The 15,740-nt window shown below is 34.1% G+C and overlaps 1 protein-coding gene across 4 annotated transcripts in view; it reads left to right on the top strand.

Moving 5' to 3' along the window:
* Window positions 1-15,740, top strand: part of GRM7 (glutamate metabotropic receptor 7) — an 884,465-nt gene that overhangs the window by 276,055 nt on the left and 592,670 nt on the right. For all 4 annotated transcript variants that reach the window (XR_008523197.2, XM_024243985.3, NM_001131533.1 and 1 more), the window contains 1 exon segment: window positions 12,084-12,300. Coding sequence is in view for 3 of the 4 variants with exons in the window: in XM_024243985.3 (XP_024099753.1) it covers window positions 12,084-12,300 (217 nt within the window). In the remaining variant the exon portion in view is untranslated.

Raw genomic sequence — 15,740 nt, 5'->3', positions numbered from 1 at the left:
TCATCATCATCATCAGTAACCGTAGACCTATATGGTTTCCTCTCAGATATTTTACTTTAAAAAAGTTTCTTTCATCTAGAAGTTCTGACCACACCTTGATATTGCATTTGCTTGTTCATTTTGGTCTGGATCAGGCCATATTACTTCTCTTGAAGCTAAAGGGATCCTGCGTTCTGATTGGACAACTTGGACCAACATCTGGATTCTGAAGTACAGCCATGTCTCCCTAAACCACAGGAATTCAGGGATGAGAAATGGTGGTTCGTCAGGCAAACCTGGGAAATGTAACCATTTCCAGGGAAAGGTACACATAGGCTAGATGGGCACAAACAGTGAATATGACAATAATATTTCCACCTATAACAGGTTGTTGCAAAAATTTATGAGATTATATATATAGAGTACCACATTTAACAATACCCACTACATATAAAGATTTAGTAAAGCAATAAGCATTCTTTTAAACATGTGCTATAACAAATATAATTTGCAATCCACACACAAAAACTACTTGGATTTCAAGAAAATGGTTACAAACCACTCACAGAATGCTGAAGGTGTTTGGCGTTATGTAATTAGAGAGATGAAAAGTGAAGAAAAAAAAAGTTGCAATAATTGATGATAATTTCCATCATGAGTAAAGTTGTGTACAACTCCAGATTTTAAGCTAATTCAAGATTATCAGTTAGCTCTCAGTAGTTTGGAATAAATTAATAAAAATTAAATTACCCCCAAATTAGAATTGCTGCCCAACCATCCTATGTGAGCAGAGATGATATCTAGGAAGGAGATAAGTATAAATCAAAGGGAGTGATGTTTCAAAGAATTAGCCTGAAATGGTTCTTCAATGATTTTCCCTTTTGGGTGATCCATATCAATAAAGCTTAATAAGAACTAAGAGTGAAATTACTGCTAACTGTGAACTTAATAATGCCCCACTGGGAGTTCATTAATATCTCAACAGGTACACTGAAGCATTATCTTAATTGCACATGATACTTTCAAAAATTCACCTTTTACAAGTTTTGTGGAAACTACCCTCTAGAACTAGCATTAGTGAATTTTGTTTTGCCTTTCTGTATTGCAATTTTGCACTGCCCACATATGCAAATCCCCCAGGAACAAATGAACCACATTCGCCTTCCAAAAAGTAAGATACTCCTCAGGTGACTGTCCTTGCTACAGGCAATGTGCTTATAATACAAAGCAGAATACAATAAAGAGAGGAAGAATATAATATAAAAAATAATAATATACTGAGAAAGAATGTAATACAGAGAAAAAATATAATATACAGAGAAATAATACAAAAAGGAAGAAAATTAACATGCATGAAAACGATTTCAGAACTTTCATTGTGTTCTGAATAAATAAAATAATTTCCTTTATGTAAATATTTAGAAATTTATTTTTATGAGAACTAAGCTTGCAATGGAGCAGTGGTGGAAATTTGGATTTTTAAACATTTGTATTAATGTTTTCTAGAAGACATCTGTACTTGAGTCTTCAGTGACAAATATTGACAGTAAGATGATGCCTAAGCGAGTATGTTTCCAAACCTAGGAGATCCTTCTGCCTAGTAACAGTTTACTATGTAATAATTATGGGATAAAATTAAACTTGGATCAATCTTGTAAACATTTAGAAAGTGAAAGTGCATCATACATGCATAATATTTCTTTTTTTTATTAGAAATGACATATAATTATTTTCTCTGGATTTGTTTAATATATTATTTTTATCCATTTTTTTCTATTTTAACTTGACAGTAGTAATGTTAACATCAAGTAAAATGAGGACCCAAGACCATAAACACTGTATTTGCTATGTGGGCCTGGCAGCCTGGTTCCTGAGGGGAGACGAGTTAAGGAAAAGGCAGGGCAGAATCTGCCTCTTTAAAATGACAAATCCTAGTTATGTCTGGCTGAGTTTGAATCCTGAGGCATCATAGTTTATGTTGCCTAGGTTGTCAGGAACTAAGGCCTAAGAAAAAAAAAAAACAGAGTGAGCAGCTTCCTAAATGACTACCTTGGTCCCTTTACCTTTGATCTTCCATCCAAATGATAGCTTTCTTTCTCCTACATTCCAGTGTTGAGGAAAGAAATCCCCAAAAAAGTATGCCAAGGAAAAGAAAAGGTGAGAAAAAGTATTTACCCTGGAGCCTAAAGCAGCCCATCAGAGACCTACCTAGGACAAGAAAAACTCCCAAATACTGTGAGTGTCTCTGGCCACACTAACTTTGTGGATGAGGAGTAGCTCAAAGAAATCTGTTCTCTTAGCTTATTCCATTTTATCCATTTCCTGGCATACCCATTTCTTCAATGAATACTGATCAGTTCCTATTCTGTTCCCAATAGAGTGGTATCCAACGGTGAAACAATGATGAGCAAGGTCTTTTTCTTCCATAAAGGTAAATACTCTTAAGGAATGGTGAGAACAATAAACAGATAATGATACAGATAATGGTTTAATTAGAACTGTGGCACGTGTTACCAAAGAAAACTACCATGTTCCGGAAGAACCCATCAATTGATCTTCCTCTAAATTCACTGTGCTTTCTGGGGCAAACATTGTAGATGTTAGGGCAGAGCCTTGAGCACCTTTTAGTGATTAATGTGTGCTGTTTATTGGATATAACTTAACTGTTGATCATTCTTTCAGTCAACCAAAATAATCCAACCACCACAATACATTTTATTGATGAGATATGAATATTTATGTCTCAAAAGTATATATAGAGTGTATATGATATGTTATTTATGTGTCCGTTTTAACTATTCTTGAAATTGTTTTTTCCCCTAGCATTGTTTCTCCTAGAGTTACAGGAATTCTTAGAACCATAAATTTGCATAAATATTTTAAAGGTAAAATTAGAAACAGAGAATTGGGCACTTTTTTTCTATCTTGAAAGTAAGATCTGAATTTGGGAAACATTACATCTGATGACTTGAAAGAGTATGATTTTTATTGCTGTTTTTATTCCCTGTTTGCTTGTTTATTTTTAACAATGGCCAGGAAAGTTGACTTCAACATAAAATTTATATGATAATTTTGAGGCATGAGAATTGCTCTCAAATCTTGATTACTTGAAATGAGTTTTCTGTCTTGTCATCAGTTTCACCTGACTAGTGCCTTGAGAGAAATAATTGGAGAAATTGAAAAGATTTGAGTTGAGAAAAAAACCTGGGGGAGAGAGATGCTTTTATAACTAGTTGGAGACCCACATAGAGAAGTGAAATTAGTTCTGCATCTAACTGTGAAAGGCAGAAAAAGCATAGAGGATTATGGACATGCAGGTGTTGGTGGCCCAATATTTGGAGTGGTGGCAATTCAGGACCAGAAAAATCCACATAATGTCTACTCTTCATTGGAACATCATTAAGAGGGAGTGTGAATGCCATATAGACTCCTGGAGAAATAAATACATGCCATTTTATCTAATAAGTCAAATTACTCTCAGTTCATTCAAACTGAGAAATAACATAGTAACTTGAAGACAACACATCAGAGAAGACTGAGCTTCTTTAAGAAATGGAAATGTAAATATTTTATACATTAATAGTGAATTTCATAAAACATCCAAGTGCATGAGATAATATCTATGTACTGCTTTAATTTTAAAAATTCCTGTTTCTATAGATATAATTTTATATAAAAATGCATAAAAGTGATAATGATATGCCAGTAAATATTTTTTGTTCTTAAAACACTGGCTATTCACTTGGCTATCTACTCAAAAACAAAAAACAAAATCAAAGTCCTAGCCCATAACAGATAATATATATTAAGTAGATCCTAGATGCATTAAAATGTTTAAATTTAAAAATCAGTTATGCAAATATATAATCATAAGCTATAGGTGACAATATGCCCAATCAACAAGACGTTAGACCCTTTTTATCACTGAAAGCTAAGAAGCTATAGATATACTAGATCAGAAGAAAATGTTTTTGTATATCAAAGATACCATGAATAATACTAATAGTTACATATTCCTCTTTCACATTAAAATAAATACATAATCACTTTATAGGCATACTGGTAGACATGAAAAGAAGGTTCTTTGTACTTTATTTAAGCAAAGAAGAGTGAGAAGTTAAAATGTTAAGTAAATAATGGATTCGGTAGTATGAATATATTGTCGTGTTCATTAATGTGTTATAGCATGTGGGAAAAAAACAGACACATTTGCAAATGACTAAAGATTGAAAAATACTGGTATAAAGTTTAGTTTTTTTCACAATTTCTTTAAATCAGCAAAAGGAAAATTAATTTAGATATACACTACATTATTAGTAAACTGTAAATATATGTTACCATATATCTATATGGTAAGCCTTCATTTATAAAAGCAATGGAGACATTTATTAAATTCAGTGAAAGAAATCACAGGAAGTGCAGAATAGATTCCTAAGATGTGTTCTGTGGTTTGTACACATTTAGACTTAGCTACCTGTTAAGACCCAAAAGGATATTAAAGGCATACAATGACAAGTGTAAGCACATTATAGATAATTAACTACTACTGTTAAGTTTGACCAAAATTTCACCTTTACTATTTTTTTTAGTTTTTTTATATTACTATATATAGTATATATACTACTTTGTACTCTATAATATACTCTATAATACATACTACATTATATAATATTATATAATATACTATATTATACTCTATAATATAATATACTATATATTATACTCTCTATATATACTATATTAACCTCTTAAAGGATTAAGGGCTATAAGTATTTGATTTTCTTAATTGGTAAAGAGAGAAAGAAAGAACACCACAGAGATTTGGATGTTTTGTCATATTTTCTTTTTACGGTACTGAACACCTCAAGGATGCTGGAAATAGTTGGTTCTACAGTGATATTAGAATGATCACAACATCTAGCATAACACAGCAACACACAGCATTCAGAATTTGTAAATTAATCTGAAGCATCAATATAAAAATGAAAAACTTAGTTTTAATCACTGTTAAAACTAAATAACAAAATATTATCATTATTTTGTTATTGTTCATAGAATAGCTTTACCTAGAGTTACAGAAGCAAAAAGTCTGTAGCATTCTAAAAAGTACTGATTTAAAAAATGCCTAGGGGAAATTTTGATTTTGTAGAGGAGACACCTTGGATGTTTGGAAATGTGTTGCAGATATGAGAGTGTGAATTCATGCATAGATCTTTTCTCTGAAGGAATGGAATACCTTATGATAAAGTATCTTCAAGGAAATAAATACATTTTCTTCTCCAAACAGGATTCTAGATCAGTGTATAGTTTAGAGTGATGTGTCGATACAGCTGATTATAAAGATACTTTCATAGGTGATGAGTCAGCAGAGATTTAGAAAAGAAAAATCTCCTCGATATTGGCCTTGGCAATGATTTTTTTGAACATCACACCGAAAGCTCAGACTACAAAAGCAAAAATAAATAAATGAGGCTTCATCAAACTAAAAAGTTTCTGTATAGCAAAGAAAACAATCAATGATGTAAAGAGACACCTAAATAAAAGAAAATATTTGGAAACTGGTATCTGATAAGGAGATAATATCCAAAATATACAAAGAACTCACACAAATCAAAAGCAGGAAAACAACTCAATTAAAAAATGGGGAAAAGACCTGAATATACATTTCTTCAAAGGAGACCTACAAATGGCCAACAGGTACATGGAAAGGTGCACAACACCAAGGAAATGCAAATCAAGACCACAGTGTGATATCGCCCCACATCTGTTATGATGGCTATAATCAAAAAGACAAAATATAACAAGCATTGGTGAGGATGTGTAGAGAAGGTCCCTTTTGAATAGGTGAAAAAAAGGTTTTGGATGTCTCATCTTTCTCATGAGAGAGAATGAGAAGTTATAAGACTAAAGGTAGGTAGTATGTCATAAAAACCATGAAGTGGTTTACTATTCCAAGTAAGCGGAGAGAAAGGCTTAACTAGTATCACACAATGCAGGAGGAAGAACATGTTATAAAGGAAGGGAAAAAAATGAATTGTAAGCCATTCTAACCAGAATGATGTTTTCTTAAAGGGGAATTGTAGCACAGGGCTTAGGAGTAAAGGATTTAGAGATGTACTTAAAGTGAATTCCAGATTTGCTACTTACTTATACGTAACCTTCAAAGTGGTTCTTGATCTCTCTGTGTCATAGGTTCTTTATTTGTAAAATCAGAAAAACAGAAATTGTGTTAATGTGCTGTTGTGAGGATTAAAATAAAATAATGTATTACAGCTCTTAGCATGATGTTTCACACATGGGAAGACACTAAATTATAATTTATAATATTATCATTATTTTGTTATTGTTCATAGAATAGCTTTACCTAGATATCCTGAGGAAGTACAGTTCTGTGTCTCAAGTGAAAATAAGAGCATCCTATATCAATAGCAAATATGAAGAAAATGCTTTCAAGAAATGTGGTGGTAGATGGTGACACAGAGACTGTGTAAGGGTCTCCACAGTATTTTTGAAGCAAGTCATAAACTTATATAGAGAGGGAGACTTTGGGTCATATGATCTAGGAGTTCCCTTTCAATTCTAAAAGTGTCTTTCTAAATCTAAAGAAATGTCCTGCAAGTTCTAGCTAAGACTTTATATTGACAAAATAAAAAATTTAAAGATAAACTTCCTAATTTAACTATACATTTTTTTCAAGATAAGAAATTAGAATAATACTAGTTGGTTTTTAATTTCTCACTGTTCAGAAATAACAAAAGGGAAAGGAATTTTTCCTTTATCGCTCTTGTTTTTCTGGAAACTCTAGCTGAAGTAATTAGAAAACTAACTGAATCATTATAACTCGCTTACATGGAAATCCCAAGAAAATAAACTGAAAGCTATTACAACTAATAAGAATTATAACAAGGGTAGAAGACACAAAGAAAATCTACAAAAATTAATAGATTCCTATATGGCAGCAATAAAGAGATAACAAAATGAATATTTTGTCTCATACATAATGCAATGAAAATAATTATTTAGAAACAAAGTTAAGGAATGTGCAAGATTTACATGGAGACAATTATAAGATTTTAGGAAGAGCAAGAATGAACAACCAAATAGATAAAAGTAGATAATTTCCCATGGGGGAAGATAAAATGTTGTAAATATTTAAATTCTACCCAAATTTATTTATAGCTGTAGTATAATTCTCATTAAAATCTTAATGGAATTTTATTGTTAACCTAAAAATAATTATCCTAGGGCTAATAAGGAAAATTAAAAACGTGATTATCCATGATCATGTTTAAAAGGACAGCTATGAAGAGGGAGTATGCTGCAACTAAGATAGCCTCAAAATACTCTAAGCTCATAACAGCTAAAATAGTAAAACACTGGCCCAAGACTTGAAAAAAGAATCAAATAGTAGAAGATACATCCTGAAGACCTAAGGATGTTTAAGAATTTAATATAGAACAAAAGATGTTCTTTTCTGTCATTAAAGAATGATTAATTAATAATTGGTGCTAAATCAAGTAGTTAACCATTTGGAAGGAAAAAAGTATAGATTACTGTTCTTTTGTATTTAACAGCCCAAAGTAATTTCCATGTAGAGAAAGATTTAAATGTAAACCTGAAATATTTCTGTCACTTTGAGGTAGAGCGACTTAAACATTATTGTGAGGAAATACTCATAAGTATGTATAAAGGCTTGCATTAGCTCTGAGGATTTTGTTTTGATTAATGACAGTGAAAACTTGAAAAGGTTTAAATATTTAACAATGAATGTTAGGCTTAGGTTAGGTCAAATATTCATACAGCAGAACATTATGCAACCAGAAAGAAAGAGAAAAAAGGGAGGATGGAAGGAAGGGAAGGGGAGACTAAGATCCATATTTTAATAAATAATATTTATAAGCTCATAACAATAATTAATAGCTATATATGTGTAGTAGTCTGTTTTCACACTGCTATAAAGAACTGCTTGAGACTGGGTAATTTGTAAAGGAAAGAGATTTAATTGACTCACAGTTCAGCATGGCTGGGGAGGCCTCAGGAAACTTTACAATCATGGTGGAAGGCGAAGGGGAAGCAAGGCACCTTCTTCACAAGGCGGCAGGAAGAAGTGCCAAGCAAAGGAGGAAGAGCCCCTTATAAAACCTGAATCAGGTCTTGTGAGAACTCAATCACTGTCACAAGAAGAGCATGAGGGAAACTGCTCTCATAGTCCAATTACCTCCACCAAGTCTCTGGAGATGTGGAAATTATGGGGATTATGTAGATTATAATTCTTGATGAAATTTGGGTGGGGACACAAAGCCTAACCATATCAGTATGTGTGCATAACCAAATATACACACAAAGGCAATAAAGAGATACAACAAAATGTCGACAGGGATCAAAGCATTAAAATTAACCTGTTTTCTTGTGTTTGTTTCTCTACATTTTTCTAAATAATATATGTTGTTAATTTTCATTAAAAAGCATACACTTATTCTAAATAGAATAGGTTATAGATGTTTTTAAATCCTATTTGATATCCATTAACAAAACCATTCCTGTGCAATAGGCAAATTTTTATGAAGAGGAAAGAATAATAAGATGACAATGTGGTCCTGTGATAAAGATTAAAAGTATTTTAGTTTTCTAAGTTCAAGAAAAAAGGCCTAAGAAGAGATGGAATATCTCTTTTTATATAGCTGGAGTGTTATCACACTAAATTGTCTTTATCAAAAGATCAAGTCTCCATTTCCAAAGAAGACTGGCAAGAGAGAAAAGGTCCAATAGCAGCAAGAGAAAGTATATCTAGATATCTGAGTGACAATTGAAGTTAATTGCTAAAGATGCCTAATTATCATTTTATCAGTTGTAGGTACCAGTAGTAGCACTCAAAATAATTACTATGTAGGCTTTAACATTAACTTGAAAGCAAGTAACTAAACATGAAGCATAACAGCCAGGACAATAAGCAACATCATATTTCATAGGTTACATAAATTATTCCAGTCTTTCATCTCTATTGCTACAAGGGATATCCTTATAAAGCCATATTTTTATCTCAGAATAAAATCCTTTTTGTCTTTCATTCCTTATTCTTGCATCATTATATTCATAGTGTCAAAATAAGCACAATTGGATAGAGGGTATATGCATGATCCTAAAGAGAAATATGGGTCTTAAGCCAGGAGATATTCCTTATTTACACTGGAAGGGATAGACCACAGATAGTAATCATTTTCAAAGGGTGCACAGTAATGAGGAAAGAAATCTGTTTCCTCAGGATTTTCATTACTAAAATTTGGGGCACGGTGTAGAAAATGCATTGCATTGGGGCACTTCACAATTCTGATGTCTTACAGCAGCTACATAAATGCAAATTCATGTAGAGGGCTGGATGTATCTTTATTAGCACACTTTCAAAGGTACAGATGGATTTTGGCAGGAAAGAAGTCTGTGCAACAGCATGAAGCTTTTACATTTCCACAAGTTGGAATTGATGGAAATGTATTGACATGCTTGGCTTCTTTCCTTTTTATTTCTTGTGAGGGAAAGCCTCTCTCTCTTTCTCCCTCTTTTCCTCCCTCTTCTATTTTTCTGTCCAAAGCCTTTATTCAGTTGATATTTTTGTTACCTAAAACTTATAACCTCCAAACAACAATCGACACATAGGTAACTCATTCTATTAAGATATTTGTATAAGCTTTACTGAGGTGCTTCTATAAGGTGTTTGAACAGCAGTCTAAGAGTGACCAGTAAAATAACTTTTAGTGGCCACGTAGTCAGTGATGTGAACAGAAGTCAGCCTGGATTCCATTAATCTACTGGCCTTCCTTTTTAATGCTTATTTAAAAAATATTTTAGTAATAATTCAGCAAAACATTATAGTTGTGAGTGTTTATAGCTTTGTGATCTGAGGCAAGGTAATATTCTTCCAAGCCTCAATTTTCTCCCTTGTAAAACAAGTTAATAATACTATAATATAGTCTAATTTAATAATGTATAGTCCGGTTCAGAGTATTTGCTGACGATTAGATAAGGCAATGCATATAAAACTTTTAGAACATGACTGGTACAAAATAAAGAGTTGAATAAACGTACATATTACTTTGAAAGCAGTAATGAAAGGAATATGTAAAAACATTTTATTGCCATAGGACAATGTGGAGAATGTTCGTGATGATGTGCAGCAGAGGACTTGGAAGTCAAATGTGGGGAATCGATAACTTTAGTAAGGAAAAACATACCATTCTTTATTTTCGATGACTATTACTCCCATGTATTAAGCACCCCTCTGTTCCAGGCATCATGCAAAGCAATGCACATTCATTTTCCCTGTTTCTCAGAACTTGTTATTAGTGATGTAACCAACTCATTCAAGTGAAATAGCTTCATCAAATTAAACACTAGCAAACAGAAATGCCAAACTCTGATCCCACATCTTGTCAATACCAAATCCTATTTTACTTGCACTAAACCTCACTATAATTGAGAAGTTGTTCAGGTAAAAGGACTCATCAGGAGACATGCAGACTTTCTCACACTGGCTTATGAATTAAGTCGGGGCAGAAAGCCTGCCCTCCAATGGTCATAGAGCAGAACTGCATCATGGACAGGCTGCGTGGAAAATGGTGGGTCGTCTGATTTCAGGGCCGCAGGACTTAACTCTAATGCTGACCTAGAAATGTTGGTGGAGAAATGTTCTTTACGGAGCCGATAACTAGCTTTAAACTATGGCAAATGGGTATACTTTAGGCAAAGGAAGGAAATAAATGGGTTAATAGTGAGTAGAATTTTCAGGGCTCAAAAAATCAACTTGAGTGTGGCTTTACCATATTTGAGCTACACTGAACTTCTGGGCTTGGTCTGAGAAAAGATCAACTGGCCTTTGGACACCCGAGAAACCTTTTGTGATAAAGCAGGGATAAGACCTGGGAGAGTTTGTAAGCAGAATTTTGTCAGAGTTGATCATTATTACGTGAAAATTAATTGTATCACTCATTATCTATTGCTTGATAGAATTAAGACAAAGAAGGGAACAAATGTTACGGTGCTTTGAAGAGGTAACTAGCACAGGGGTTCTGAAGTTAGGGACTAAGCCAGATTTCTCATCTGTGATTACTTCGGGGCTGGCCTTAGGCTACCTGAAACCCCAGGCAGACATTTTTTTGCAGCTCTTTCCATGTATATAATTTAATTTAGCAAAGTAGATGTGGTAGGACTACTCACATAGCCTAATTTCCAATGATCCTAAGAAATAAATACTGCAGCAGATGAGGGAGATAATTTGATTTTTTTTCAAGGGGCCTGTGGAGTCCTAAGATGATCCTTATAGGCAAAAGTTCTAGAGCTCTTCAGGACATTTGGTGAATGCCATGTGGGGTAGAGATCAGACGGTTCCCTGAAGGGAAAAGGTAGAAATCAGAGGCCCTTGTGGCCTCCACTCAGACAGTACTGCCATCTCTCTCCCAGAATCCAAAAGAGAATTTGGAAAATTTTGAGGAAAGCCTGTCAATGTGCAAAGACCACTAGAGTAAATGCCTTGGGGGTGGGGAATTTCTCTTCCCTGGGGCAAAGGATATTACAGAGCTACTTTAAAATGTTCTTGTGAAGAATAAATTAGATAATGCTTGTGACTTACTTAGATATTTCCTTGGAGACCATCCGCAATCAATCAATGTTAGATGGCTAATGATATCTACCCAGCATTCACAAGTTGTGCCAACTAAACCAATCTTTATATACACTCCAGCCAGGTTGTTGTATTTTTATTTCTATTGGTTTATAAGTAGTAAAGCATGATTCACCATGTTTGGTAGAATAGTCATAAATCTTTTTCTTCTAAACAACCATGACCCTGACCTTGGAGAGATTCCCATGCTAACCTCCTTCCCTTATTCCTAAGATAAGGAAATAAAAAGGCAAGACGTTGAAGTCAATACTTTTGTGCTGCGAAGAAGTAGATGGTTGCATTTAGGTGGTCTAAAATTACATGGTGGTGTTTGGCAAAACAGGTATCCCCTTTGCAGCTCAAACCCTGTATTTTAAGTAAACTGTCATAAGTATAAATGAGTCTCTTACATCCTGATGGTGCACTCTCACATGGTGCTTTCTTGTCTTTGCAGATCCCCCAGATTAGTTATGCGTCAACGGCACCCGAGCTAAGTGATGACCGGCGCTATGACTTCTTCTCTCGCGTGGTGCCACCCGATTCCTTCCAAGCCCAGGCCATGGTAGACATTGTAAAGGCCCTAGGCTGGAATTATGTGTCTACTCTCGCATCGGAAGGAAGTTATGGAGAGAAAGGTGTGGAGTCCTTCACGCAGATTTCCAAAGAGGCAGGTAGGATGAGATTACTCTGATCAAGCTGGCTCTCTTCAAACGTCTGTGGCTTGTAGAGTTCTCTTCAGACTTTATTAAATAAACACAACAGACTCTTACATTCCCAGAGTCCTGTGAAGTACACCTGTAACGTCTTCATTTGTACGACTTTGTTGTTTTTGGAGAGATTTTCAAAGTTGTGAAACTGAGATCCCTTGAGTACTAATAGAATAAATGAAGAAAAAAAAATGTGCTAAAGTTAATATCTTACTTCTGCCTAATGGGTAATAGGGTGGATTCTAGCCTGTGTATGAAAACGTGGGAAAATGTGGCTGGATGTACCTCCCCATGAAGACTCTTCCTCTCTGCCTCTCTCCAAAATTGAGAGAATAATTTAGAATTATGTGAATGCAATCACTGTGCCACTTTGATTTGAAGAATACCTGGAATTCCTCTGAATCACTTGGCCAAAACAAAAGTAAATAAATTATCCAGGCAGTAGAATGTATTTAGACAAACAGTCTTTCAAACTTGAGATTATTTTGAGACAGTTCTCATTAGCAGCCCTTGGAGAGGATTCTCTTACGTTTGTTTATTTAGCTCAGATTGGAAGTAATGGGTTCAAATGTTTGGCCAGCTGTCTTCCAGTGGGCAGATTTTGAAAAATGAGACAAAATTCTTACACTTAGAAATTCTGACAATAAGTATTCAGGTTTCCCCATATGGATGTATTGGGTATGGTAAATACGTACAAATATGGATGCTTAGATATTCCCACACTGTTCGTATGTTAAAATTGGGTGCTCAGTGTTGTTTGTAAGCATTTCATGCAATTTAAAGTGTTATTTACCAGAACAGTTTACTGACCATAAAAGCAAACAAACAAGCAAAGCAATAGAAAGAGAGCTCCATGTTATGAGGAAAGATGTCATAAATTGTGAAGATACAGCTTTGAGTATTTGACCATCAGACTACAGATATACTCAGAAATATAGTGCTTCCGGATAGGGATGATGCTAAAAGAAAGAAACTAGGGCTTGTTTATAAATCTCATGTTTTTAATTCAGTACATCATTAGCTGTAGTTTCAAAACTTCACAGGAGATCTGTGAAGATCTGTGAGATTCTTATTCTCTTCCTTCTGACTTAAAGCTGACTAGATAGCTTCTAATCATGGTCAAGTCTCGCTCTAACCACTATTTCTGGGTTAAAATGCAACACTTAGAAAAACTTCCTTTGTTTTGTTGGCTTGGTCTTACACTTCTAGTGTCTTCTCCCACAGCGCCTATCACAGGTTAGTATAATTTCTTATTTGTTTGTTTGTTTTTCTATCTAATCTTCATGACTATAGGAGACCATGTCTGTCTCATTTTCTACTATGGCCCCAGGTGTTACATTCCTAAGGGAAAAATTTAGGCTACAATTCAGTTAGAAACTTTCTGATTAGGAAAGAAATCTTAACTCTGGCCTTGTGGCATGCTGTGATTTATAGGACTCATTAACAATTGACTTCATAAATCCCCAAAGAGGTATCTAATCATTTTTGATGACTATGTTTTTCTTTCTTTCTTTGTTTTTCTGAATCCTGCCTTGATCAAACTAAGGCTGGAGGCTGACTTAGAAAAATATCTAAAATATCAGGATGGAATAAAATAGATAAAATAAGATGAAAAGAACATATGGATAAAATAGTAAGATAAAGCTTAGAGATAAAGGGCAAATGCCATTTTGCTCTATATCATTGTTAAAAGTGAGCCTCAAAATTAACACTGAACTTTAAACTGGATGAAGCAAAGGAAGAACACTGCCCATTCTGTTACAAGATTTACAGTGTTCTTGAGGTCAAAATCATGTTGATTATTCTGTAAAGTACAGTTTTCCTTGCCTTGGAATCAAGATAAATGTTTGCTCTGGGTCTGTATAAAAAACTATGTTCTATAGACAGGTCAACGGTGACTTTCACATGGTTGTTTATTCCTGGTGTCATTTGGTGAAACTTAAGACATTAATATCTGAGTTTGCTATTATGTATAATGACTCTTCAAAAAGGAGAAGCTCTTATAATATGATCTGAACTCCCCAGATCATATTTTTAGCTAATCCTATATTGAAAAGCCCCAGCTAAAAAATAAGGATTCCATCAGTGGCAGCCATTTTGGATGAAATCTTTCCATCCTAGAGCCTTTCCCCTTGAGGACGGGAGTAGCTAAAAAGCCAGCTGGTGCTGCAGAAATGCAAGGAAACAGTGAATGTTTAGGTGATGTCTTGAAAATTAATACCTCTTCAAGGTATTAATAATAAGTAGTATGGTATTTGGCATGTATTTATAATAAGTATTTAATAAGTATTATTCTTTTATACATATTATAGTATTTGGCATGTATTTATAATAACTAATAAGTATCCTTCTTTTATTCGTATTATGGTATCTGGTATGTATTTATAACAAAATGCATTGGAACTATATCACATGTACAAGTGATTTAGATGCATGAACTTATGTGATTAGCAAACACCCCTTCTTTTCAATTAGAAGAAAGGAAGAAAGAAAGGAAAGAAAGATTATTAGTTTAAATGATGTGGAGTAAGTCTACTCAGTTTTGGTATGGCCTAGAGAAAACATGAAATTCATTCAGTGAGTTTCATTTCTGTGGGCCTCTCATAAGGCGCGCATCTTGCTGCTGCAAAGGTGATTCTGGTATTTAAAGACACACATCCCATGACCTCTAAAAAGAATCCATCTCCTTCCTCTGATGTTCAGTTGAAGAAATAATCATATATTCTAGTTCCAAAACAATAAGAAAATAAAAGAAAAACTTATCTATCGGAATTTCTGGGCATATACATGGTTAGGGAATTCTCCAAGGTAATTTTAAATGTTCGCTTTTTTCTTTACCTGCAGGCTCGAAAAAGTCACCCTCACAAAAGATACAAACCCAATATGTATGGGTAGGTGAGGCGATGTGGCACAAAAATAAATAAGCACACTGGTTATGCTGTCAGAAAGACCCGGATTTGAATAATGGACTCCATCACTCTCTTATTTTAACAATTTTGACACATGCTTTAACTTTTCAAGCCTAAACTTCCTCATAGAAAGAATGAAATTAATGATTTCTGCTTCACCAGATTGTTAGAATGTATAAGATGGTGCATGGGGAAGCATTTAATACCCAACAATATCTGATTACATTGCATCACACTGGCTCCCTATAAATAAGTAGAGTTACTGTTTGAGTCTGAAAACTTTGAAAATAACTTGAGTAATAGATGTTATCTGCCTTGAGTTGTAATTAGACCGTTATTTTTTAAGCTGTTTCTATTCTTATTAACATGCTGTCACGATGTAAGATGGATATGAAGAAAAGGAAGTGAGCTATTTGCATTGTCCTATGTATGTGGAATACGTGTATGTGTATGCATATATGTGTGTGTGAGAGAGAGAGCAAGAAAGAGAGAGGG

This window comes from Pongo abelii, chromosome 2 (genome assembly GCF_028885655.2).
Source record: "Pongo abelii isolate AG06213 chromosome 2, NHGRI_mPonAbe1-v2.0_pri, whole genome shotgun sequence".
In the NCBI taxonomy this organism is placed as follows: Eukaryota; Metazoa; Chordata; class Mammalia; order Primates; family Hominidae; genus Pongo; species Pongo abelii.
The sequence above is the reverse complement of the archived record's forward strand: the minus strand, read 5'-3'. Positions and strand labels throughout refer to the sequence as shown.